General features: G+C 36.6%; 1 protein-coding gene across 3 annotated transcripts in view; it reads right to left on the bottom strand.

Annotated features, from left to right (window-relative positions):
- The window catches only part of LOC110469389 (uncharacterized), a 206,548-nt gene that overhangs the window by 96,157 nt on the left and 84,764 nt on the right, over window positions 1-25,627 (bottom strand). For 2 of the 3 annotated variants that reach the window (XM_085570223.1, XM_085570224.1), the window contains one exon: window positions 2,246-2,321. In XM_085570223.1, the coding sequence (XP_085426349.1) occupies window positions 2,246-2,321 (76 nt within the window). The remainder of the gene's footprint in view (window positions 1-2,245; window positions 2,322-25,627) is intronic. The other variant, XM_085570225.1, reaches the window with a different exon arrangement.

Genomic DNA, 25,627 nt, shown 5'->3' with positions numbered 1-25,627 from the left:
CACAGACAATAAATCCAAACTTTTAGCCTTTTTATTTCCATTCAAGGATATTATTACTTAAAGTGAAATTTATCTGATTTGTGGTAGGCTATAGCTAGCTGTATCTTTTAACTTTCTCGGATCCTGATTGTGTAGGAAGCCAATAGAACAGTCAGTCTTTTAACACAGAATCTTGGGCAAGATCTTTGAGTATCTTGTTCTGTATTTTTCTGCCAAAATATATACCTAGTGAAATACAGGAATTTGGAATCAGTTTCAAATATCCATCTCAGTGGTGACCTTCAAAATATACATTTTTCTCAGGTTTACGTGACAAGATTTCTCTCACTTATATTCTACCAAAAATGGGTTTTGTATAAGAAAACTTTGAAGGCTGACACAAATGGGGTGGATTCCTACTATTTTTCAAACTATTCTCCCAGTGGAAATCACATTTTTCATGACAGGTCAATAGCTAACTCTGTTTAAGTTTCCATACATGTAAAATAGATCTATGGCGTGGATATCCTTGCCTTTCCAAAATTTAAAAGCACCTCAGAACTCTCAAAACAAGTGATAACTCAGCATTAGAGCTAACAGAATGAGTTTTCCAGTTTAGGTTCAGTTGCTCCTATATTTTACCTTGAATGCTGTTTAAGTCACTGAAAGAGTCGTTAAATAAAAAGTGCATCTTAAAATATGATCTTGCAGAAGAAAGTGGGAAAGAGAAGAGGATAACTTCTAAAGAAATGCACCATTTTTTACAGACCAAGTATTTATGTAATAACAGTAGTAAATAAGACTAAAGACTATGTAAACAAATGTATGAGAAAGGAGCAGAAAGATAAATAGTTCACAGAAAAATGTCATTCACAGCAATACAAATGGTTAACATTTAAAAGCAGGTGGGTTCAGAAAAGGAGAATGAAGTTGAATATACCGTCACTTTTCAAATGTTAGCCATAGTTATTGACTCCTTTTAACTCATTTTTTTTCTGTGAATGCCTATATTAAAAGCCTATTTTAGGTGCTCATTACAAAAAAAAAATTGAAAATATTGATGACACACTAAATTGAGGATAGATGTATTTAGCATTTGAATGCTAAAAGAAGTAAAAAGTGAAAATTTATTGTTTTAGAAAACACAGAGGCAGCAAAAGTACACAATATCATTTAATTAGAGTGTCATAATTTCTACAAGAATATATTTCAGGGGGAAGAAAAAATAATCATGACAGCACATAAACACATCATGATAGAGTAGGAGGTGTAGCTATACAATGACGTCAGAAAAAAGAAAATGTGCTGATTCACTGGCTGTCTTTCCTAAAGGGATTAAGAAGTCAACTTGTCAAAATAGTACACAGCTGGCTTTCATTCTTTCTTTCTTAAAAACAGCTAAATGTCATCTGGTGATTTTCCAGAGGTTTGAAGTTTAGTTAAAATTCACAAATACAGCATACCTAATCCAAACTGGAAACCCAGATAATGTTACTAAACATCCTATAATTTTAAAAAGTTTTTGACCACCTCCTAGTGGAAGCCACTTCAGATCCAATCTGAAAACTAATACAAACATCTGTCCATGTACATCTTCACAAACATCTTCACAAACTGTCCTGAGTTCAAAGAGAATGGTTTAAGCAATTTCTGAGAAGTATTTTATGGGACAGACCACCAGAGGGAAGTACTAAACATTCTTAAGAGACAGCATTTGAGCAAGTTTTCATTCTTGAATGTAATGCCATATGGCTGGGGGGTGGGATTTGCATCTCTGAGGAAGCTATGACAAGTGGCAACATTGATTTTTTGCCTTAATCTTTCTGTAGCTTCAATTTTTAAAGCAGACTTTTCTCCTGAAGAAGTTTCAATTTTCAGTCTCAAGAAGGAGATTAAATGTTGCATCTGAACACTTTTGCTTCTGTTCACATTTGCCTGGAGTCAGTGCAACATATTTCTAGATCAGCAATAAAATAACCTCTTGGTCTTGATAGGCTAACATTTTAAGAAAATCAACAATATTTTACACAAGCCTTCCATTAAAATAATTTTTCATTTATTGCCAAAAGAATAAAGAGATTATGCAGACAGGTGAGTCAGGAAGATTCAGCAATCACACGAGTTCAAGCATAATGCAGTAGAGAGGGGTGCATGTGTGTGTCCATCTGTCAGAGGGGAAGAGCATCTTTGGTCATAGGCTTGCCAAGCTGGTGAAGACACCTTTATACTAAAGTTGCTGAGGAAAGAGAACCTTAATCCAACTCACCCCTACCTGTCTGATGCCAGTATCAGCAAGAGATGCCCACAACCTGGAGAGGGATTGCAGGCCATCAGGAGAGCACCTAAAGAGAAGCACAAAGAAATTCATGCCACTCCAGCCAGCAAATCGACATCATAAGAGTTCAACTTAAATGCCCCTATCAAACATGTATGAAATGTGCAATAAACAAGATGAATTAGAGCTATACACAAATTATCAGGTCTACAATCTTATCACAGAGTTGTGGTGGAGCGGTTCCTATGACTGGAGAGAATGCCATGCAATAAAACCCTGTAGGGAAGAGAGGCACAAGAAGACTGGTTAATATTCAAGGATTGCCTCCTCCAAGCTCAGGAGGTCAGATTGGATGGGGATTTGAATAACCTGGTCAAGTTACATGGCGGTGCTGGGAGGAGGGTTATAAAAAGATCATCATCAAGATCTCATCCAACACAAACTGTTGTATGACTCTATGATTCCATACATCCAAAGGTTGGCAAAAACACCTTTGTACCTCCTGCAATTTAAAAATGTGCTTTGCCTTGTAGTGCAATTTAATCAGAAAATCTTTCAAGGGCACAACTTTATTGATCCTAAAAACCTAACAGAAATAACACTATTTAGTCTCGTATGACAGCAGATGGCACTCTAAAACTGTTGGCATGTACATGTATGACTGCATATATGTATACATACACAATCAAAAAACATGTTTCTTTCCAAATAGTGAGGCTTTGGAAAAGTCTGGGATCTAAGATTATGATGCTTTTTTTTCTCAAAAAATATTTGAAACACAAAATCTTTCCATGCAAGATTTTAGAAACATTGTCACACTGGAAGATATCCAACAGAAGGGAAATAAAATCTATTTCTAAAATTTTACTTTGTTTTTACTGCCCTTCTATGTAATAAAAGTCACTTTCCTTGAAAATAAGGGTATATTTACTTATAGACAAAAAAATTATACATAGATATGGGTTTTTTTTCAAATGCCACAATGGAATATCTGCTTCATATTTACCATAGATTCCAAAAGGTATTTAACTTGTTAAGACTGTATTAAGAAGAAGAAAGAGAGGAAATATGGAATCCATTGCAGTCTTCTTTGCATATGCAAGAAGTATGGTAATAGCATTATATGAATTCTGTCACCTCATTCTGAAGTTTTGTCAACTTTTATTTCCTCTTATATAGAAGGAGAAAGAAAAATAATCAGTAGATTTAATAAATTATTAAAGCTGGAGGAATCTGAGAGAAGAAAAATAATTACTCAAGCAAGAAGTAACAGTAGTGGGAAGAGAACAATACCACTTGAGAATAGATTGTAACTGGATGCCAAATTACACTGCTATTTTTGACCATAGTGGGTGGTTTTGCTTGAATAAAGACTATAGTGTTAAAGCCAAATATACATGCAATACATATGTTTGAACAACCAAAACTCTTGAGACTCTGGGGTGCAGTCCGTAACTGGAGGAACAGACCTAGCTTCCTTTGTAATATAAACAGTCCTGCAAGAGAACTGGCCAGATCTTATATTAGCTGTGCTAATGCCAAAAAAATAAAATAACCTCAGTGGTGACAAGGAGAAAAGTTGTTTTTGTTATTCCGGTTTTCAGGAATCTGTGACTAACCAAAGAGGCTCTAGCAGCCTATCCTGAAATACTGGACACCAAATTCACCAAGACAATATTCCTAAATTTTTCTGCAGTCCTGAACAATGACTCTATATACATCAGTTTAGTTGCTCTCTAATCTGAGAGGTGCCCATCTGATAATTTGTAGCTCTTCCTCAGTATTGACTTACATGAAAAGTTGATGCATAAGGCATGGCTGTGCCTGGTATTTCTCCCTCTGTATTTTTAGGAGGAAATGGCTTGGCAAGATTTCTCCTAACCCCTTTAAGCACACCCCAATGAGGACAACTAAAGGACAAGTTTAATTTTTACTGCTGTTTCATCTTTTATCACTGTGTAAGTGCTGGAATACTCAAAGCAAAATGAGAAATTTGGGTTTTGGAGGACAAAAGCACACTAAGAAAATATTTTAATGCTCTGTTTAACCTCCTGTAAGAGGATCTGGGTTTCTCTGGAAAGACATTTAGAAAGAAATAGAAAAATTCTGGAGGATGTTATGATGAAACCAAGCTGTAGAATAATAACAAAATAAGGATCAATTGGATTGGAACACTAGAAAAAAAACCAGAAAAATTTGTCTTTGGTTCATAGCTTAATGGCTAAGACACTGGCAATAAGACAGCTGAATCCTAATCCTTTTCTAAACAGTCTTTACACAGTGATTGTTCCTTAAATCTTTATAAAGCCTCTGATAAGGACAAGAAATCTATACATTTGTCTCTATGGTAAAATACAGAAAAAGCAGTCTAGCTTTGTGTTGCATTTTGTTGTACAATAATAAATCTTGCATTCTTTTTCAGAGTAAGAGTGCTTCAACAGGAAGAGATGGAAACGTTCCCTCTTTCACCTATAGTGCATTAAAGTGTCTATAATGGTTGAGAAACACTAGAAAATACAAGTGTGTATCCTCTTGGGTAGACAAGGTCCTTTGTTGGAGTCCAGAGCATCCCTTTGGCTGCCCCAGATGCCTCAAGACTCTGGCAAGGGGTTCAGGGATCTTGGTAAGAATTCAAAAACACCTGTGGCTTCGATTTTAGCCCATGGGAGAGGCTGCCAACCTTACATGAGGAATTACAAGCCAAAAGGGTTTGAGCAGTGTAATAGGGGAATTGACACAGGGTGGAAAAGTAGAATTTTGGGGATTTTTAGAATGTAATTCAGGGGTACAAGATGGAGGAGTCTGGACGTGCCCTTGCCTCTTCTTCCTTCTTCTTGTCCTCCATGTCTTGGTGTGATAGTGACACTTTTCTATTGGCCTAGGACAGGGACACACTGTCCAACATAGATTTTAGGTATTGGTACGGGAACTGTAAACATGGTACATGTAATTTTGAGTATATAATGCGGGACACGCCTGGGGCTGGAAGGAGACTGCCATGGCTTCTGTACTAGCTGGACCTCGGCAGGTCAGAAAGAAGCTCTTATAGGTAAAAAAAAAGAAACAACCTTAAAAACTTGGCTTCACGCATTCCAGACCTTTTCTTCAGCAGTTGGGCTAGGGAAAAAAGGACTTTCACACTGTTGGGGTCTTGCCAGCAGACCCTGACAGTGCTTAAATAAGCTTTTTCCTGCTTCTAGATGAGAGCTCAGGTTGTGTTCCTAGAAGAAGCTTTTTATCTAGCTGTCAACTAAGAAAAGTGAACTTTCTATTTTTTCAGGAGTCTCTTGTGTGCTGGATACACTGTATAGTGGCTTGTAAAATAGCCAGTGAGCTGCCCAGGGACAGAGGAGACAGAACATGTCTGGGCAGACAGGGACATGCCCCTGCTGTCTGGTAGCATTTGAGTTGGGCAGGACTTTGTCTCAGTTTTGGGCATAGGTACCAAATGCCATGTTTTACTGGAGTGCACTCTTTTAGGTTTTTCATGAACAGGTGAGGCCTTGGATGCAGAATTCTGGGGAATGAGGGATTGCTGCAAATCTTTGGCTGTTAAAAGTCATTGACAGCAATGAGTTTCTGATATAGCTCAAGTCACTACAACTCTTCTAGAATGCATTCCACAGAACATGAAGCATTTGGAAATTGGCTGAGGAAGCCAGAATGGTGAAAATCGTGCTTGTGTTGCTCTCCTGCAATTATTCCCAAACCCTATTTTCAATCTGCATGCTTATTTTCAGTGATTCCCCCTAGTGCGCGATTCATCTGGCTTGGCAGCTGCTCTGCACGCAGCACATTTCAAGAAGGAAGGGGACAGAAGCACAGGCATGTTTCCAAGAAAACAGATAAACTGCTTTGGTGTCACTGATGTGGAAAGTGGGTTAGTCGCTCTCTCAGACTGGTATTCCTGATTGGTTTTGCTTGTCCACAGCAACATATGGCTGCGCTAGCCCACCCTTGGAGTACAATTCAGTGGGTCTTCCCCTTCCCTGAGAGTGGAGCAATGAACTTAGATTTTGAAGTTTAGTATTTAAATCATGCAAAGTATTCCACTGTTTTAAGGCAGCATGTAAAGCTGATTTAAGGATTACTGTTATGTTGCTTCTCTTTTTTTATATACACTAAGTATTTATCTATACATTTACCTGACAAAAGCTAGTCATTTCTTTGTCCAAAGAAAAACGAGGAAAATTTAAAATCCCAGAGTAATAAAATTTGGTAAGGCTTACAATGATATATTATATGCTTACTAAACTTAAGTGTGTATAATGATTCTATTTCATTTCTTCTTCTCTCTTCCTCCCACTACTGATTGACTTGATTGGTACAAGCTTAAACTGAGAAACTAATGGCTCAAGGAATCACAGTACTAGGTCTTGAAGACATTTCATTTGTGTTATTTTTATATTGTTGCAACTGCATCAATTTCAGTGAATTACTTCTGATTTACACTAGTGCTTGTTGCACCAGTAATATTTCAGTGCAGGAATCTTCCCATGCAGAAGGTGCATATTCCATTTTCAAATAAATAATAAATACTCCTTGTTGAAGAAATGTTGTTGACATGATGAAAAAACAAACCCAGTTTGAGAATGCAAGTCTGTCTAGTAAATTTGAGGAAGATCAGCGGACACACAGAATGGAAACACCTAAGGAGCTCTAAAGCAGAAGGAGAAAATTTGTTTGTGAATCTACATTTTTTCCTTTCTCTAAGAGGTCATTTACTCAGAATGAGCACACATTCAGCTGTACTGGAAGCTATGACAGGTAGGTCACTGACAGTGAGATATGAGTTATTACATTGTAAAAAATTAATGGGTGCCATAGCCACTTTGAGCTATGCATAATTATAAACTGCTTGGAATCAGTGGATATGCTGAATAAATGTAAAAGGCTCAGCAGATGAATTCATGCAGTCCTACACAAATGCTTTCAGCTCTCCCCTCAAAGCCAAATTCCTGAAGACGCTGTGCTAACCACGGAATGAATGTCCCAGAGTATGCCACATGATAAACCCAGGAAGCACCACAGGATTTTCAGGTACAGGCTCTCCCAGCCTCCCCTCTGCCAAGCCTGCAGCTTCAGGGGCTGCAGCTCACCTGGGCACATCTCAGTAGCAGCAGCACACTTTCTTTCCTATGGAGGCAGAAAAGAGTAGACTCTACACCAAATTTTTAGAAAGATGACTCTTAACTACAGTCTCAGGGGTTTTTTTATTATTTCTGTCACAGGAACAGAATATTGCCATTCAGACACATTCTACCATATCAAGAGGCTTCACTTGCTTTGACAGGATTGTTCACCTGATAGAGGCATCTACCTGCAATGAGCAGCCTCTATCTAGAAATTTGGTAGAAACTTTCCAGCCTTCAAGTACATTCATCCAGCAATGCTCAGGGATCTATGTCCCTGGCCTCTTCAAAAGAGCACTAATTGTATCAAGTAAGAAGAAAAGCACTTGTGAATCTATTTTGGGGCAGCCTGATGACAAGTGGAAGGAGGAAAGGTGGGTGAGTCCCTTAGCTGGGCTGTGGAACATGTTTGAACCTCCAGTTACCTAAGGAGAGGAAACTGAAATAATGCATTCCTGAAATTGCAGGATCCACCTGACTCTGAATTTAATATCAACACTTTTCCTTCTTATTTTGGCCCCGAAAAAATATTCTTTCTCAGAATGGCCTCAAGCATTGCACATGTACCTTGAACACAGAGGTTGTGCTGGATGTGCAGCTGTTCATCTATGAGGCTAACATGTGCCATGGACTCAAGGGACCACAGCACTTCAGAAAAGAATGGCAGCTAAGCATCTATTTCCTCTATAATGTACCCAAAAAGCAAAACCTTAAACCTGCATGACATAGTCTTATCCTAACAAGTCTATGACAGAGGATCAAGAAATAGAAACCACAATAAGCCTACAAAGATCCCTGTACAGGGATGCATGAGCCACAGACAGGATGAATGGGCCCAGCTGAAATGTAGGCATGTGTAAGTGACAGAACAACCTGAGATGAGAACACTAAGGCATTCTTATCACCAAGCTTTTAGGGATCAACATTGCCCCAAAAATCTTGTTGACTGTGATGCATGCAACCATAAAAACTTATCTGCTTGAAGGGAAGGGCTGGAAATGAAAAGACTAGCCAAAAGATCACATCTTCTGGGATCAACCTGAAAGTTAATTTGTGATGCATTTCACACTGGCTGTAAGTATTTCTTGTTGATCAGCTCAACTCAGTAGTGACATAGCAACAGGCAGAGGCTCAAATTTATCCATAGTTTGGCAACGATGGTCTGAAAAAAGATTAAGGGCAACAAATGTAAGGCAAGGGAGAAGATGAGAGGGAGTTAAAAAGTCCCATTTGATTAATACGTATATTAAAGTGTTTATTTATATACTAATAAACATGTGAGAAAACACAGTACCTGACGAATGAGAACCACCCAAGTCATGACCTCTGTGCTTTAATATGATATTTGAATGAAGGCTGTAAACTCATGCAAAGCCTCATTAAAGCACTGTTAAAGAGATGTCAGAGAGACAGAGCTTCTAGGATTAGTGGATTATAAATGTAGTTATGCTCTATACTGACCTTAAACTACAGCCATTTAATACTGGTATTACTTATGGAAATGAAAAAATGTGCTATCTGTGACCACATTCATAGTTTTACCAGCTACTGGTTTCTTAGAAATACTTCCTCTTTATATGACGAACTAATTCTGAGGGGGAAAATGTTGGTAAAATTTTATGGCAACCAAGAGACTCTACTTACTGAGAAAGTAATTAGCTAAAGGTCATTACTGCATTCCCTTTAAATGCCTGATTTTGATATATTTTGGAATGCTGCCTTCCTTCTAGAAGAACCTGTGGCTATGTAGCTTCAATAATCATACATTATGCCTACCCTGTACTTATTTACAGTTCAAATTATAGCATCTTTCTATTCAAAACACTGGAGTTTCTCTGTAACTATTCATGTCTCCAACAACAGAAGCTATGCAGGGAAACCAAAGGATGTCTAAAGTCTCCACAAATTTTTTTCTTAATCATGGCCATAATCCTAATCCTGAGGACAAAAAAAAATGTAAAGCACAAATAGGAAAATAAAGAGAAAACAATACAACTTATCTTGTGTAAGGAATGGAGACACTAGACCTGCATAAATACAGTTAGGAGTGGGTTTGATTTGTTCCTAAGTGAACACTACTTATATTCCCTAAGGAAAAGCAAATCCCCTCTTGTAGCTAAAGAAGAAAATAACTTTCTGAAGATAATGGTTATTTTTAACAGTAGTTAATTCTTTATGGCTCTGTTAAAATTTTATACAAATTCATATCCAAGAGGCTTTGTTAAGCTAGGCAAAAAAAATAATGCACACTACCAGCAAATTTGCTTGAAGATTATTTTCAATTGGCTATGTGAATTTATTTGAATTTATTGCATATTTATAATTAAAGAGCACACAAACCACTTTTACTTTAACAGGTAATCTTTGTTTCTGCTAAAGTCACTGTGAAAAAGCTTGTTGCTTCTCCCTCTAAAGGCTTTCATTCTCTGCTATTGTTAAACCATAACAATATCAGCAATATAATGCCAGAAAGATTCATTAACAACCTATTTAGTGAAATTCACATCTCTGCTGATTAAAGCCAAAAGAGGGATAACAAGGGATGTCAATAGAAATGTTCACACATCCTTTTGTCCCCAAGTATATCTGTATGTAGGTGCTCAAAGGAAATATTCAAAGTTGTTTTCATCAATGTAAAGGAAAATCACACGTCTGTCTGTCACAGACAAACTGACTATTTTGGAAAACTCTGGGAAAAGAAGCATGAAGAACAAATATGAATTTTTGGTTACAGAGAAGTCAAACACTTATCATCCTCCACCTTCCCTAAATCTGTTTTGTTAATATGTAACAAGAGAATTAGACTTCTTTTTCCCCATATAATTTTTCAGATTTCTTCTATGTACTACAAAGAAAGCGAAAAATCTGACTCCTTCCTTTCAGTCAATTTGTAGACCGCCTTTAAAATGTTTATTAGATTAAAGTTATCGCACTCTAGTATTACAGTATTTTATCACAGTGCTTTACTTTCTTAATAATTCTAAATAAAATGGAATTGATCTTTTTCACTTATCCTTTTTTTAGACATGGTGTGGATGCTGTTTTACTGTTGTATGTGAAATGCTAACCTGATTTTCACAACCCTAGGCTACATTTCATTGCAGAAACATGCAAGTTGAGGTTTATTATCCCATGTGGATTTAGACAGGAGACAAATCTTTCCTGGGACAGAAATATAACAATAAAGGGACCCATCTCAAGTCAGCACATCTGGTTTACCTCACCTGCTCTGAAAGATTTGCACTGATTAGAGAATTTTAGAATTGCTTCGCAATATGTATTAAAACAAATCAGTAAGACCAGATGACACTAGCATAAGGAGTCCAAAGAAACCCAGATATAAATTTGCTGAATTTTATGTGTTACAGTTGCTTTCTCACTCACTCACTCTTATGCCATCTACTGTCAAAGGGTACAATGATAACACAATTAAAAAAATTTTAAAAATTAAAACGATAAGGTTTAAAATAAATAGGATCACAAACTAAAGAATATTTTCAGTCCAAGTCTATTAGTGGAAATTATATTAATAACCAAAAAATAAACATAATTGAGGAAATTTAACCTCTGAAGAGTAAATTTATGCCTCCCAGATTTGAAAGGTGTGAGTTCTCCCAAAGAGTCTGCAATCATATTGAAAGAAGCTTTCCCAAATAACCCTCCTTTGGATTTTCAAAATCTGTTACAATATTTTTCAAAGAAGCTAAGTTTTCATGTGGAAAAATGTTGTCTTGTGGATCAGTACTTGGTGGAAAAGTAACAAAATACAATAAAGGCTAATTTCCAAAAAGAAAAAGAGAGAGGATTCTTAGGTGAGTCTCATATTGAACTGTCTTAGGGACCAAGCATATTCTTAAACAGTCTGCAAAAGAGACTGAGATATTACCCAAAAAATATGCAAATGATACAAGAATAGCCTCAGTGATCAAAACTAAAATTGACCATAGCATTCTGAAAGAAAAAAATCTCCAACATTTTGTAATGTTGAGCAGCAGATTAATAAAATGGAAAATAAAATCCATTGTCAGTGGTATAAACACCCTCAACTAAACCTACAAATGAAGAACTGAATGAATTTCTACCATCAAAGGAAGATATCTGTATGTCACAGGTTTTAAAATTTTCAGAGCAATGCTTAATCAAAGGGAAAGTTGAATGCCAGGAATCCGTAGAAAGATAATAGAAAATGAAACAGAAAACTGCTATTTTCATGTACAAATTCCTGATGCAAACACCTTTTAACTATTATGATATGTACTGGTCAAAAAGATACATTAGAATAAGACAAGAAATTATACAAAAGGCAACAGGAAAGGTCAAAGAAACTGGAGAGGTTCTTTCTACGCAAGCAGAGCCTCACTAGAATTTAGCCAAAAAGTCCAAAAGAAACACATAACAGAAAATGGCAAAGAAGGTTAATATTCAATAACTTGTCATTGTTTCTCATAATACCAGATCTGGAGTGAACTAAATGAAATCCTGAATCATCAAGTTAAAAACAAAGAGTGGAAGTATTTTTTATTTCAAAATAAAACCATGTATAAGAAAGGTTCACAGACGGGTAATAAATGCAGTGATGAATAGGCAGCCTCTGCAAAACTCATGTCACAGTTAACATCGTGAGGAAAATATCCCACTGAATTTTTCTGCCTTACCCTCTTTTCTAAAATAGCCACTTTGTTCATTTTTACAGAGAAGGAATAATGGACAAAGTTAATTTCTCTATGCCAGCTTTTCTGAAGCTGTCAGTGCCCTCAGGTCATACATAAGAACAGGAGGAATCTCCCAGACTTCTTAAAAGCACAGTGAAAGAAAGCTGGTTGAATTTTCCCTTATAATCCATGCTACACTCAAGGTCCATCCAAACCTATAAGTTCTCTCCAACAGGACTTAATGGGAATAAAATCACCATATTAGGAGTCAAGAGCATCTGGCAGTATGCTCAGTGCTACAGGTCTCACCTTTATGACTACTGAACTACATAATAGATAAACAAATACTAACAGGACCACCTGCAGAAAGCTGTCAGCCTTTCACGGGGTAATGCCAAAAGCTAACTTAAGATCAAGTCTGGTTTTATTGGCAATTTCTTTAACTTCAGAAAATCCTTTAGAAAGTTACACTATATATAGTTCTTTCTAACCTTATATTTTAAGTAACTATGTTGAATTTAAGGATTTGTTGAAAAGAAAACTCTGCTATTGTGAGGAGGTTGCCATTGCCAAGGGATAGAGGTCAATTAATTATCAAGAAACAGGATTTCTGAAGACAGATTTTAGGTCTGTAAATAAACTTTGCTAGGAATTTTGCAGATTTGTCTTGCAACACATCATAAATGTAAAAAGCATGAGATAGTATTTTTGAAGATTTGGAGAATTTTACCTTACCTCATCTGATAGGTTTTATATTATACTCAAAAAAAAAACCACACAAGGAGTCAGTAAAACACTGTGCAACAAGACCAAGATACAAGAGAAAGCAGTGATTCGGGAATAATAACTATAGATATTTAATGGTTACAGTAAAAAATGCCATCTCTTCATACAGCATCTGAGTACTGACCTAAATGTTATTGGCAATGCTAGGCAGTAATGCACCTGCCAATGCACCTGCACTGCATCTCCACTAATGAGTGACATGAACTGGGAAGGCAGACAGTATGTCTACAGCTGCAGCCTTTACCAGTCAGTCAGAAATGATTCCCACAGCTCCTCTGAGCCCTGGAAATGCTGCAGCAGAAAATTCCACCCATGGCTGCAAAAGCAGTACTGCATTGGATGACCAAACAAAAATGACTTGCAAGTACTTGTTTGGAAAAAAAATCTTATTTTTACTGCTTTTAGTTATTGCAGACACACTTTCAAATTGAGCTTTGCAGACTTAAGTGGGGTTATCACTCACAGACTTTAGAAATGCTGGACTTCCACATCTATCAGTGGAAGCTGGATGCTAGCAAGAACCAGATTTGCACTTATCCACTTCAGAGTCATCATTTCAGTTACTCTGATAAAATTTGGTTCCAGTTAAGCCAAGTGTCATTTTTGACTCAGTAGGACCAGCACTCTTCAGAACAAAAGAAAACTCCTTCAGTTCCCTTGTAGATTATTTATCAACTGGCACTACTTTAACCTTTTATTCCCATGTTTTCTCACACATTTACAGGACACCACATATATTTCCACACATTACATGTATGTTTCTGTAGTAGTCTTCTAGTCTATTCTGGTAAATACTTCCCTGGACTTTTAGGATTTTTCATACCTAACTCTAGCTATGTCAGAGTCTATTCTAACCATTTAAGTAAGAAAACACTTTCAGAATATAACTTGTAATAGTCATGTTTAAAGTTTACATAGCAGTCCTGTAAAAGCTGCTTTAAATGTCATACATGCAACTGACCATTATCTCTGAGTCACCACATTAGACCTTGAAAAGTATTTAAAAATAAATTACATACTACACATTCTTTATAACTAAAATAACCTGCAAGGCTGATTTCAGTGAACCAAACATAACAGCTTTCTTCCAGACAAATAAAAAAATCCAAAGCTTTTTGAAGCTGGAAACAGGTACTAGAACTTAAATGGCAAAGAATCTACTGGAAATGTTCCTTTGAAAATGTTTGGAAACCTCCTAAAAGCATACCATAGAAGATTTACCATAAGCTGTCTTGAAGGTAGGTACCATTAATTATTGATACAGTAGCAATTTGTCTTTTTTTATTAGACAAACACAAAATTTTGCAGTTTTGTCAGTACATTTTTGGTTTCAATGTTAAATAATATCAGGTATTGCTATCTGCATTTAAACACTAGTTTCACACTGAATATATATAGAATTAAGAATATAATTTATTGATAGAAAAGATGTGAGCAAGTAAGAGTATACAAACACTGCAATTATGAAAAAATCAAAATATCCTATTTACTTTTTATTCCATTTATTGGTTAATATCAATCACTAAAGTAATTAATGTCTGGGACAAAAAAAAATTAAAAAATCTAGGAATTTCAGATTTCTAGTAAAGCAAGTTTAGCAAACTAAAAGTTTGAAAGCCATCAGGTACTAAAAATTCTGTGAAATACTTGTGATGCAATTCAGTAGAAAACTAAAATGTTAGGGAAAGGAAACAATACATTTGGCTGCATTGCTTTTCTACTAAAGGCAAACAAATTCTATGTCTTGAAGAAAACAGGCTGTCAGTAGCTGCAGATCAGGTACATTTTCATCCAAATGGAAATTTAAGAAAAAAATTTTGCTAATGTCTGTGCAGATGATCAAGCCTAGCTCCAGCAAAGTTCTTCCATTGTAATTTTAAATGTCTTCTATGACAAACATGAACAATTGATTTTGGGAAGGAAATAGTTTTGTGCATGGATTAACTAAAAGAAATATGGATAAAACCAAGATCTGTTAAGCTCAAATACAATCAGGCATCTGTCTTCACAAGTTGCGCCTTGAGTTCCTCTTTCTCTCACCCAATGCACAGGGTGCTCATAGGTATAGTCACAGCAGAATTCCATGTCAGTGTTCCCCAGATGATTAAACCCCTGGCTGTGAGCATCTATGGAAACATCACAGTCATTACAGAGCTGACCATCTAAGCAGCTAAATGTGAACCATCCCTCTCCATCAGTCCCTCACCCAGTGTTTGTTTCCAGGCACATCTACACTTGTTGTCTATGTTCAAGAATAGGAGTATTGTAAGCTTTCTTTACACCACCTGCCTGGAAAGTGGAAAAATCTGCTCAATAGTGTGTGAGTTTAGCTGTGGTAAAAAGATTTGTGAACCAGTCCTAGACTATGGATAGAGCCTGTTTCTTTATTCCTAGAGGGACTATTAAAGTGAAATGCATATGCAGCTGTGAAATCAAGAATGGGAGGCTTCTGCCTATGAAAGACTTTGCCACATAGCATGTACATTTCTATGGTTTCAACTTTCTATGGGTTTGAACTTTCCCACAGAGACATATAGGCACTCTTAGCAGGGGGAGTAGATTTAAGAGCAGGAATAAGGCATGGTGCTCTCTGTGACCTCTGTGTTAGACAGCAGTCCTGAGCACAACTATTTCACCGGTCTAGAAGCAGCCAGTGTGCAGTATTTGTCACTAACCTACCTGAAATGTCTCTGAAGCAAAGGGATCACTGTAAAGAAGTGCAGAGCATCTCTGACCAGATGGCTGCATGTCCATAAATCTCAGCTGTACCCACAAGAGCAGAGCGTGTCTGACACCTCTGGTCAGGCAGCTGACAGCATCAATTCTGCTGCTATTGCAAGAAGTCTTGAAATACCAGGCATGTTCTGCAAAATCCCTGTGATCAGGGTTTACATTAGAAAGAGGATTCTGTTGGAAAATTTAGGTCTACAGTAACCCCATTTTTAAAATCTGTATTAATGACTTACACATTTAAAGTCCACCTTGGTCCTACTAAAATGCTTCTGTATTTGACTCTGGCCTCTTGCTGCTGTGTGTGGATGTGTTGGCTCAGCAGTGTTAACAGGAGCAGAAGGCAATAAAAGTTTATTTTTGTTTTAAACTGTGTAAGCCAATCTGCCCTAGAACGTGCACAGAGAGTTGTTACATTATTTAACAAGGTGCCACATTTACTTGGTCACTTTTTTAATAATAACTACATTATGCTGCTAGATGTGCCAACTAACATAAGTTTTCTTTCCTCCAACTAAAGATCACACTGTGAAGACTTTCTTTGCCAGAACATGAGATTATTTATATCTAGTAAGAACTTCTATGGACTAGTTAGTGTTGCCAAGCACTTACTCTTTTGCTGCAGATGGTTATGCTAGGGCAGAATTACTCTTCTTAAAGTTACTTCTATACCTTAAAATATACATTAACAAGAGAATACAAATTAGAAATAAAGCACAAATGTAGTTCCAATGTTGTGGTCATCCAGTTCAGAAAGGAAATATAAGGGCTTATTCACACTTGCCTGAATGCTTCCACAACAGAGTTAGAGTGTTCATTTCCTTAAAGGCAAAACCAAACCCATGAAGATTAGTAATTAAGGGGTTAGCATTCTAAATCTGAAAGCTCTAAGACCCATGCTAAATTACTAACAACCTATTCGGCACCTATTCCTCATCAAGATATAATGGAGAAAATTACATTCCTGTTTCAACCAGCAGAGAGATACAAAATATTATCATTGACAAATTCACTCCTATTGCAAGTGAGGAGCAGCACAGGCATCCAACATATGTGCCTTTACACATTTTGTCCAAGCTGGCAAATCTGTTTAGTTGGGAAGGGAGCAGTCTGGGTTGAAGAACAACTTGGAGTGTGACAGTAGAACGATACACTACCAGCATTATAGCATTCAAAAAGTACTCCTCAAAGGGCAGAGGAAATTTGCATGGCTATGGAATACCAGCATCTGTAGCCAACAGTGTGTATGACAAGCATTAAATCCAGCTGCTTTCAATTCCCCAGCTCAAATGAGCAAAACCTCATTCATATCAGAGGCAGCCTGTAGTATGAATCTGGGGTATAGTGTAACCTCAGACCTCTGTTTCTGCATGCAGTGAGAAGGTTTTCACCTTTCTGTTCTTAGGCTGAAGCTCAGCTTAGCATTGTGAGGGAAAGCATGATTGCAGGAACCACATGCCATTTTTGACATACCATAGACAATGATAAAAATGAGGCACACACTGAATGTAAATCAGTGTAAATACTTAGGTATGTTTGTGTCATTCCCCCTTTAAGTTGTTGACTTGTTTAGTGCTCTGGCTGCTTCTCTAACAGTAAAAAGAGTCTGTGGGAAGTATAGCTGAAAGTATGGAACCTGTCTAGTGGCATTGAAAATGTCTTTAATAAAAGGCCTTTTAACTTCTGTTTTGAATTATGAGAATTGATAGGCATTTCTGAAGGAAAATAACTGGGGCTTAAACTGGACATTAGAAAACTCCTGGGAGCACAAGGTAACAATCACAGTGGTTGTAAGATCTCCATCCCTGGAGGTTTGTTGAAAGCATTTGGGACTTCCAAGGTTCAGCTAGGCAAAGTCAAGGCTGATCTGATCTAGTTTTGGCAATAGCCCTTCTGTGATAAGGCTGTTGTGACTTATTTCTCTGAAGATTTTAATAAGCTAATAGCTAATGAATAAAATATTTGTTTTAAGTATTTTTTTAGAAATTCTGAAGCATGACTAAACCTCACCAATTAAGTGGTTGATAAGAGTGGATTCTGAATTCTCTGCATGTGAAAGAATAGTAGCTACTGTTTCCTAATGTTCTTGGCTGTCTCTGGTAAAAGCGCTCAGCACACAGAGTACAGCTTGTAGATGCTATCAAACTGAGTCTTGAAAAATAAAATATATCTTGTCTCCCTCTGTGTTTCCTTGAATCTGTTAGTAATTGTACCCTTTCTTTGACTGCTTTCTGCAGCTTCTGCTTCTTAACTGATATTTTGCATGCAATACAGTATTATTTCCAATTTGAATCCTTGATCAGCTCCACTTGTCCATTGATGTCACATTCAAGCTGCTTACATTCACCCTTACTACACTACACTATCCATACTTACCTTTTACTTCCTCCCTTTCTCTTCTCTTCACTATCCCAAAGGCATACTTTTCCTTCCTGCTACTCCTATCGTTTAACAAAAAAGAATGTTTATTATTTATCTTATGCTTCTGTCTTCTTTATTAGTACATATTAATTTAATACCTGCTTTGTTTAGGGTTTTTTTTTTTTTCTCATTATATAGTTACATTCTTCAGGGGAGGAGCTATTTTGAAATCAATGTGCTTTATAATTTTCCATTTGTAACTCAGGATTAGCACAGTAGAGCCTGTCAGGACAGAAATAACCCTTAGATTACTCTTTCTTTGTCAGCTATTCTCACTGAAGCATATGCCATTTTCAACTAATATTTAGGGGTTTTCTCCTTACTCATGTTCCTATATCATTTCTGCTAAAATATGTTCAAGTAAATCTGACCATGACTTTTCTGTTTGCCTTAACAGTTATGTAGTCCATTATGTTTAGACTGAAATATTATATTAAATATAAAATCTATACTATTTGGATATTTTACTTGAATGTTTTATATAAATGAAACTGTTTCCAATTTTAAGCATTTTGGGAAACATATTGTAACATTATGTTTTAATCAAATGTGGCTCATGCTTTTGATACTCTGTAATTTTAAGAAATCATTTCAGCTTTGGTAGGACTTGTCCTCCAATCTCCTCTATTCCTGGATTTGAAGGGAGAGAAGCATACTGTACACTTAGGCTGCTGGGGTGCCATGCTTGACAAACATAAGCTTTTAAGAACAAAATCCACCTCAGTTTAAGCAGCATTCCTAAACCTGCCAACTGTTTACTTGAATAAAACCCAAATTGTTCAGACAGTCTTCTTTTAGCCAGAAGATATTAGCTTTCTAAAGACCACCATGGCACTGAAAATTATAAACTCTCTGATCAGCTGTCAGATGCCAGCTGCCAGCTCATTGCATGCTGGAAGAAAACTAGAAACTCTATGTCTAGTTAAAGGCAGTTTCAAGCCTTCAGAATGCTCCAGCAGGGATTTCCTCCTCTAAACTCACTTCCTTCACAGGAGATATTTTCCTGGGACTTCATAGCTAGACAGTCAAACCTCTTGAATTGTAGAAAGTATTTCTTTTATATGTCAAATCAGTTTCATCTAGATGCAGTTTGTTTGCTGCTAGAATCAGCTATTCATTGACCATTAATTCCATTTTATTAATAGGGAGCTTTTTGCACCTTGATTTATAACACTGTCCTTTAATGCTTCTTCAAACAGGTTTTCCCTTGAACAAAGATAAAGCTTAAGTCAGAGTGTAGTGTCAGGAGAACATAATCATCTTTTCCCATTTTCCTTTCACAGTGCAAATCAAGTAGCTCAAATGATTTTTACATCCTTCTTAAACTCTAAATGGAAAAATGTATTCAGGGACAGATGGAATTCTCTATCCACATGGACTTTTTGTCTCAGCTGCAAGCTGTTCAAGCCACTTTCCAGTAAGACCATTAGACCTCTCAGCTGGCACAGCTTTCACTTATCTTGTAGTTTCTCTAGTCCTATTCCAGTGTCTCTGGTCTATTATTTAATTTGGCAGAAAAACACAGTCAACTGTCCCAAATATATTTTCTGGCCCCCTGTGTTTTATTAGCTGCCAAAATGTCAGTATAACCCACAGCAAAGGAAATAAGAAGGACTTTTTGTAAGAATGTATCTGATTCATTAATCCTCTGGGGAAAGTTTTCTTGTTTCTTTCTTAAAAACTGAATTGTGATTCATTGACATATTCAGTGTTGTAATATAACACTCACTTCTTGTTTCAGAAAGCTGACCTAAGAGATTGTGACATACTGCTCTATAGCACTTTTAGGAAGAGGCAGTTCCCAGGAAACAGGAGGCATTTCTGGATCACAGAAGCAAGGGCTTTATCAACAACTCCCAGAATGGCATATTGCAGTATTCTTGTAATCTTAGTTGTGCTAAGAGGTCTGACTACATATTATTTTGCAGTTGTACAATGACCAAATATTTCCTTCTGCATTTCCCACCAGGCTTCCTTGTAAAGTTGATCTAATATGACAGTTTCTCAGTAAAGGGAAGAATTTAGTTGAAAACATTTCACTGAAAAGCATTCTCAATACGTTTTCTCTCAGCCCAAATTGTGAGCAATACTAAACTTTTCACCAGAACTTTTTTGTTGCATGACTATAAAGAGGTATTTAATGCAAATGCTGATTTTCTTTAGAAAATATTATAGATTTTAAATTATATACACATAGCTGTTTTCTCACCCTTTTTGGAGCTGAAAAATACAACAGGTTACATTAACAACAATGTATAATAACAACAGCATACATAACAACAGCATACAATAATTCATGCATGACATTTTGCACCTGTGGAGATACTTTCTATAGAAAATTTAGTATATATATATATTGTCTTGAATTTTTAACATTTGGGTTTATTTAAAAAGAAAAAAAACATTTAGGCAGACTGTTTCACCAACAATGCTTATTCAATTGCTTCTTTTTGCATACAGCTGACTTTTCTGGAAAACTAATGCACTGAAACCACATCAGTTTAAATATTGCAGACTGTTATCCCAGCAAAGCTAGAAGTCTTTTCAACTTCTATCAGTATGTTGCCTGAATATATAATCATGAATTTATGAGACAAACATCTTTTGACTCTGAGCTTCTATCAGTATTTTGCCTCTATCCAGCATATTGTTCCATATATATTTTAATATTAGACAGGAGAAGAAAGTATTGTGACATTTGGTAAAATCAAAACACTAGTGAATCCCACTTAGGAAGAGAAGTTCCATGCTTCTGCCAAGGCAGTATCAAAATCTGTTGTGCTGTTTCTAGGGATAATAGTAAGAGCACCCACATTATGATAGAAAAGAATGTCTCATATGATTTAATGGAAGAAAAAAAAATTATGATCAACGAAATAGCAAAAATAGCACATTGATTTTCAAAAGGTGGCTATTGCTAACTACCTGCAGTCGTTGTTCCAAACCATAATTATAAAGTCTTATCAGAAGCTCTGAAAATTAGCACTGAAGCTAATTTGGTCATGTGGCCTATAATGACTAGTGACTAGCTTAGACTGGCAGGGTAGGCTGGCAGTGTCCTCACTATGCTGATGCACTGCAAGCTCCATTCTTCCCACTCTCGCATATGAAGATTAAATCAATTTTCACTGTTTTAATTGCCATTTAATTGTGAAGATTTTCCCCTACAAACTCATTTGCCACTAGATGCCACTAAAGGTCAAACAGGCTGCACAGAAGGCTGAGCATTGACAGCACTGTACTGATAGTGTCTTGCCTTGATGTCCAGAAGATGCACATCTTTTGAAGGAGATGCAAGTCACACTTAATTTATGTGGCAATGAAATGGATATCTATGCTTAATCATTAATGTCGCAGTGTCTTGAGTTGATTTAGGGATTTACTGAATCCCTCTAAGTTAAAGGAAAATGAATTAACTCAAACATATCAGGGAATTCCTATGGGTTCACAGTTTCTGAAGGAAATTGTGCCACTGGGATGGAAAGAACTATAAGAAATGTGTAAATGAAGCACTATAAAGCATCATTCAATATTAGCTACTACCCTACTGACTGGCTTACATTTCATCAGAAAAGATCACCATAAACAAGTACTGTTATTTCTGTTAGTGTTTGTGGCTTATGGTGGTTGGCCTTGGCAAATAATTTAAATATGGTGTATACAAACAAATTTATTTTAGCAATGTGGAAGAAAAGTCCTGCAGGACATACTTGTTATTTGTGCCAGAGACAAATATGCAGGTTATTTCTTCAATTTCTTTCATAAAAGTGCTAAAATGTGTCCTACATAAAAGGGTTTAGGATATGTTTCTTTAAGTCTCTGTATAAGTATGACTCTGTCTGTAGTTTAAAGCAAAGATGGGTAAGATTTTCTTTAATAGGGTAGCACAATGTCCAGTACTACAGAAATCCACTGTACTCATGTCAACTTCCCATCTGCAAGCTGATTCCTGCAGACCATTCTGCCAGCCTGCACTTTAGGTGATGAAACTCTGCCTTTGAATCTTGGTCAGGGAAAACACTTTGCTTTTTGCTCTGATAATACCAGTGGTTGTGATTTAAATGAGAAGACTGGAATAGAGCTCTCATGGGCGCACCCAAATCATCACTTACATGACAGCATATGTAGAAAGATGAAGAGGAAACTAGTGCCAAACATCCAAATAATGGCACTATTCACACAAGCCAAAGAGGAGGAAAGATTCATCATATCCAAAACTAGAGAGTCAACTCTGGCAGGGAACATCTGCAAGGAACAAGTCTGTCAATGAGAAGCTGCCTTCCTTACTGCTCTGCCAAGGTAAGATATATTGATAATCCAGAAGGAACTGTATTTGCTGAAAAATCATTTCACTCAGCAATGGTGGACACTGGGGAACTGGGAAGGTAAATGCTTTGGAAAAATAAAACTGCAAACTATAAAGTAACCAAGATCTAGATCCTTTGATTAATTAATTATTTGGGGTTTTTTTTAGTGTTGTTTCCTTTATTGTTTTTAAGATTTTGCTTTCAAAGTTGGGCAAGTTTGGAAAGTACAGGAACCTCCCAAATATCATTTTAATATGGGAAAAATAAGGAAAGAAAAGCTCTTTAGTTTCCTTCCAAGTGGGATTAAAGACACAAGATGTCTGTATGTACAGCTCAATCTTTCATTACAGCGCATTGGCACAGGACATTTTATGCAGTAAGGATTATCTGGATCTTTTATGGCATTTGGCTTTGTTTCAGAGATATCAAGATTGCACCTGTTTATGTCATTCAATAAATTATTTGGCTTTAGTAAAGAGAAGAGTAATCACAGGTAAACAAATTTCATATTCAGCACCTGAAAGGCATATTTTTATCTGATGTAGGGAAAAAGGGTAAATACTGTGGTTGCTTCTCATCATGGCTCTCCTGTTAGGAGACATTGGTATGAGAAATGCCTTCTGGCATGTCTTACCAGTTTCACTAACCCCACCTGCAAAGCCTGTCACTGTGGATCCAAACACTATCTCCAAACACAATGCCACTCCCAGTGCATACTGCAGCCTTCTGTGGCCCTTCAGCTGAAAAACTTGTAGTATTTTGTGCTTTTTTCAATCATTGCTTCGATTGCCATCAGTCAGTAATCTATCATTGGCTCAAAGACTGTCAACTTAAGGAAGTGCAAGACCTGTAACTTGCCACAAATTTTCAACATCAGGCACTCAACATTCAAGATCAGGCAAATAAGGGTTCTTAAATAACCTCTGAGTTATACAAGTGTTTTTCACACTGATCCTTTCAAACACAGAGAAATGCATATCCCCTATGTAAAATAATATCAATGAGATGACAGTGCCTGTTGCTAGATTAAGGAATAATGTATTTTCTTTCCTTCCCAGTGTAATGAGGTCATATCTTCATTGCAGAGAGTTTGGTAGATATCTATTTTTAGAAGCATTTCTGCAATTGCATGAATGACAATTACAAGCAAAATAGAACCAAAGGTGGTAGGTACTGCCTTCAAAGCACCTCAACAATTATCTCAGGTTAGCAGAGATAAAAGAAGTAATACAAAAATAGAAAAGAAAAGGCTATTTTACATCTCTGGAAAGAAATACAGTTCATCTTCACACTTATATTTTAGATTCTGTGATTATAGAAGTCATTAGTTTATATTGTTTAAAAGTTGTCTTAACTTTAACTCTCATTAAAAAGTCCAGAGGTGTGTAATTGGAATGAACTGCAAGCTAAAGAATGAGAACTGTATAGAAGGATCAGCGGAATAATATAATTTTTGCTTATAGCAGAGATGACTGAATTCTGGGAGGAAAGATGAGCCAATGGTCTTCACATATCTTAAAGGTAACTGTCGGAGAAAAAGAACATAAACTGCACTCTTTGTTCTCTGAAAGAGGAACTAGGGGTAATAAGCAAAAATTGTAGAAAATATCTATGTTAGACATAATAAAAGAGATGTATAACTGTCTGGGGGTTATTTACTAGAATAGTTTGCCCTGGGACCATGAAATTACAATGACTCTTAGGCTTCAGGAAGCAGTATGATGATCATCTTTCAGGGGTGGTTCAGAAACAGCTGCTCTTGTCTTTGGCTTTGACCTGCAACGTTGAGTCTGGCCTTCCTTTCTATAACTCCAGAACTGGCCCAGTCAGAAGATGCAGAAGCTGGCACAGCCTGTGCTGTCAGAAGCTGGCATGGTGTGCCTGCCAGCATAGAGTATCCTATGTAGGAAAGCTGCCATAAAGTATATCAGACAAGTACTGCTGGCTCAGTGTATCTGTCAGCTTCCATATATACTATGGCAAGGATTTAATATTTAATTCATTTGAAGAAATGTTGCACAAGAGGCAGAGAGAGAGAACAAAAACTCCAAAAGGACAAGCAAAGGTCTTTATGAAAATGAATCCTACTAATATTTTTTCAGATTGCGAAAGTTTTGACAGCTGATTATGTGAAGTGATACAAAGTCTACTGTAACATACATAGAATCAGTAACATATATACAATCAGCCCATACTGCTTGTATGTGTTTTCATGTGTATTTGGTGTATTTGGTGTAAACTGGAAAAGAGTTTTCTTATGGCTATAGATGGATATGGATGTAGATGGATATAGATATTAATTTATATATGTGTTCACACACTGATATATATGCATACATGACATAAAAAATTTCCTAGTCATTATTAGTACAAAATTGCCCATACAACTAACTAAATGTATAGCTATGAATATATAAGATCTCTATGTATATATACACAAAAATGCAATGAAATATTGCAGCCAAACACACTTTCTCTTTTAGATTACTGTTATTTACAAATATTGTTCAATGGATGAATTGAATGAAGAAAGAGCTTCACATACTTTTATGAGACTTTTTGGACCACTTACTGCTTTATGTGTTCTGGCTTTTTAAAACATTAAGCCTGGTACAAGGGTTTGTTCTCCTTTTCTGTCTTCTTCAGTATCCCACACATCAGTTTTACCTTCAGTTTGAAAATTGGATTATATTTTTATTTTGTCCATCATACCACACTGTTAGGGAGACAAGGCAGCTGGATTTTGTTCAATTATATTTTCATCCTCACTTCTAGGACAACCAATAATCACTGTACATTTAGGTCTGTATCTTCTCGTCATTTTGACCAAAAGGAAAACTTACAGAATCCTTTTTTAATACATTTCATATTGGGTTGAGAGAAATAGTTTCGAAATCCTGAAGCCAACTGTTCCTGCCATTTCTAGCACATTTCATTTTCATCTGCTTGTGATGGAATGAAACACAAAACCCACAAAATAAAGTATGGGAAGAAAGGAGGACTAATTGCTTTTGAGCAATAGCTCACTGCTTAGAATAGAGGGGGTGGGGGACAAGTATTCAATTCACTTTTTTCTTCAAATCCCACCTTTCAATGTGTGATAGGACTACATCGTGGGTTGTTCCAGAGGAAAATGTTCTCAAGCTCTTCTATTCACGCTATTCCAATGTGTATAAAATGCTAAAGCATTCATGGAGAGCCACTGTGTGAGCAAGAGATGTGATGTCTCTCACTGGGTGAGACAGAGAGAAGCACATCTACAGAGGCACTAGAAAGAGAGCAAGAGGCGACATACAGGGCACTAGACTCTGATGAAGGGACACCCACATCTACATATGCACTGCA

This window comes from Lonchura striata, chromosome 1A (assembly GCF_050655825.1).
Source record: "Lonchura striata isolate lonStrDom1 chromosome 1A, ASM5065582v1, whole genome shotgun sequence".
Taxonomy (NCBI): domain Eukaryota; kingdom Metazoa; phylum Chordata; class Aves; order Passeriformes; family Estrildidae; genus Lonchura; species Lonchura striata.
Note: the sequence above shows the minus strand (reverse complement) of the source record. Positions and strands in the feature narration are given on the sequence as shown.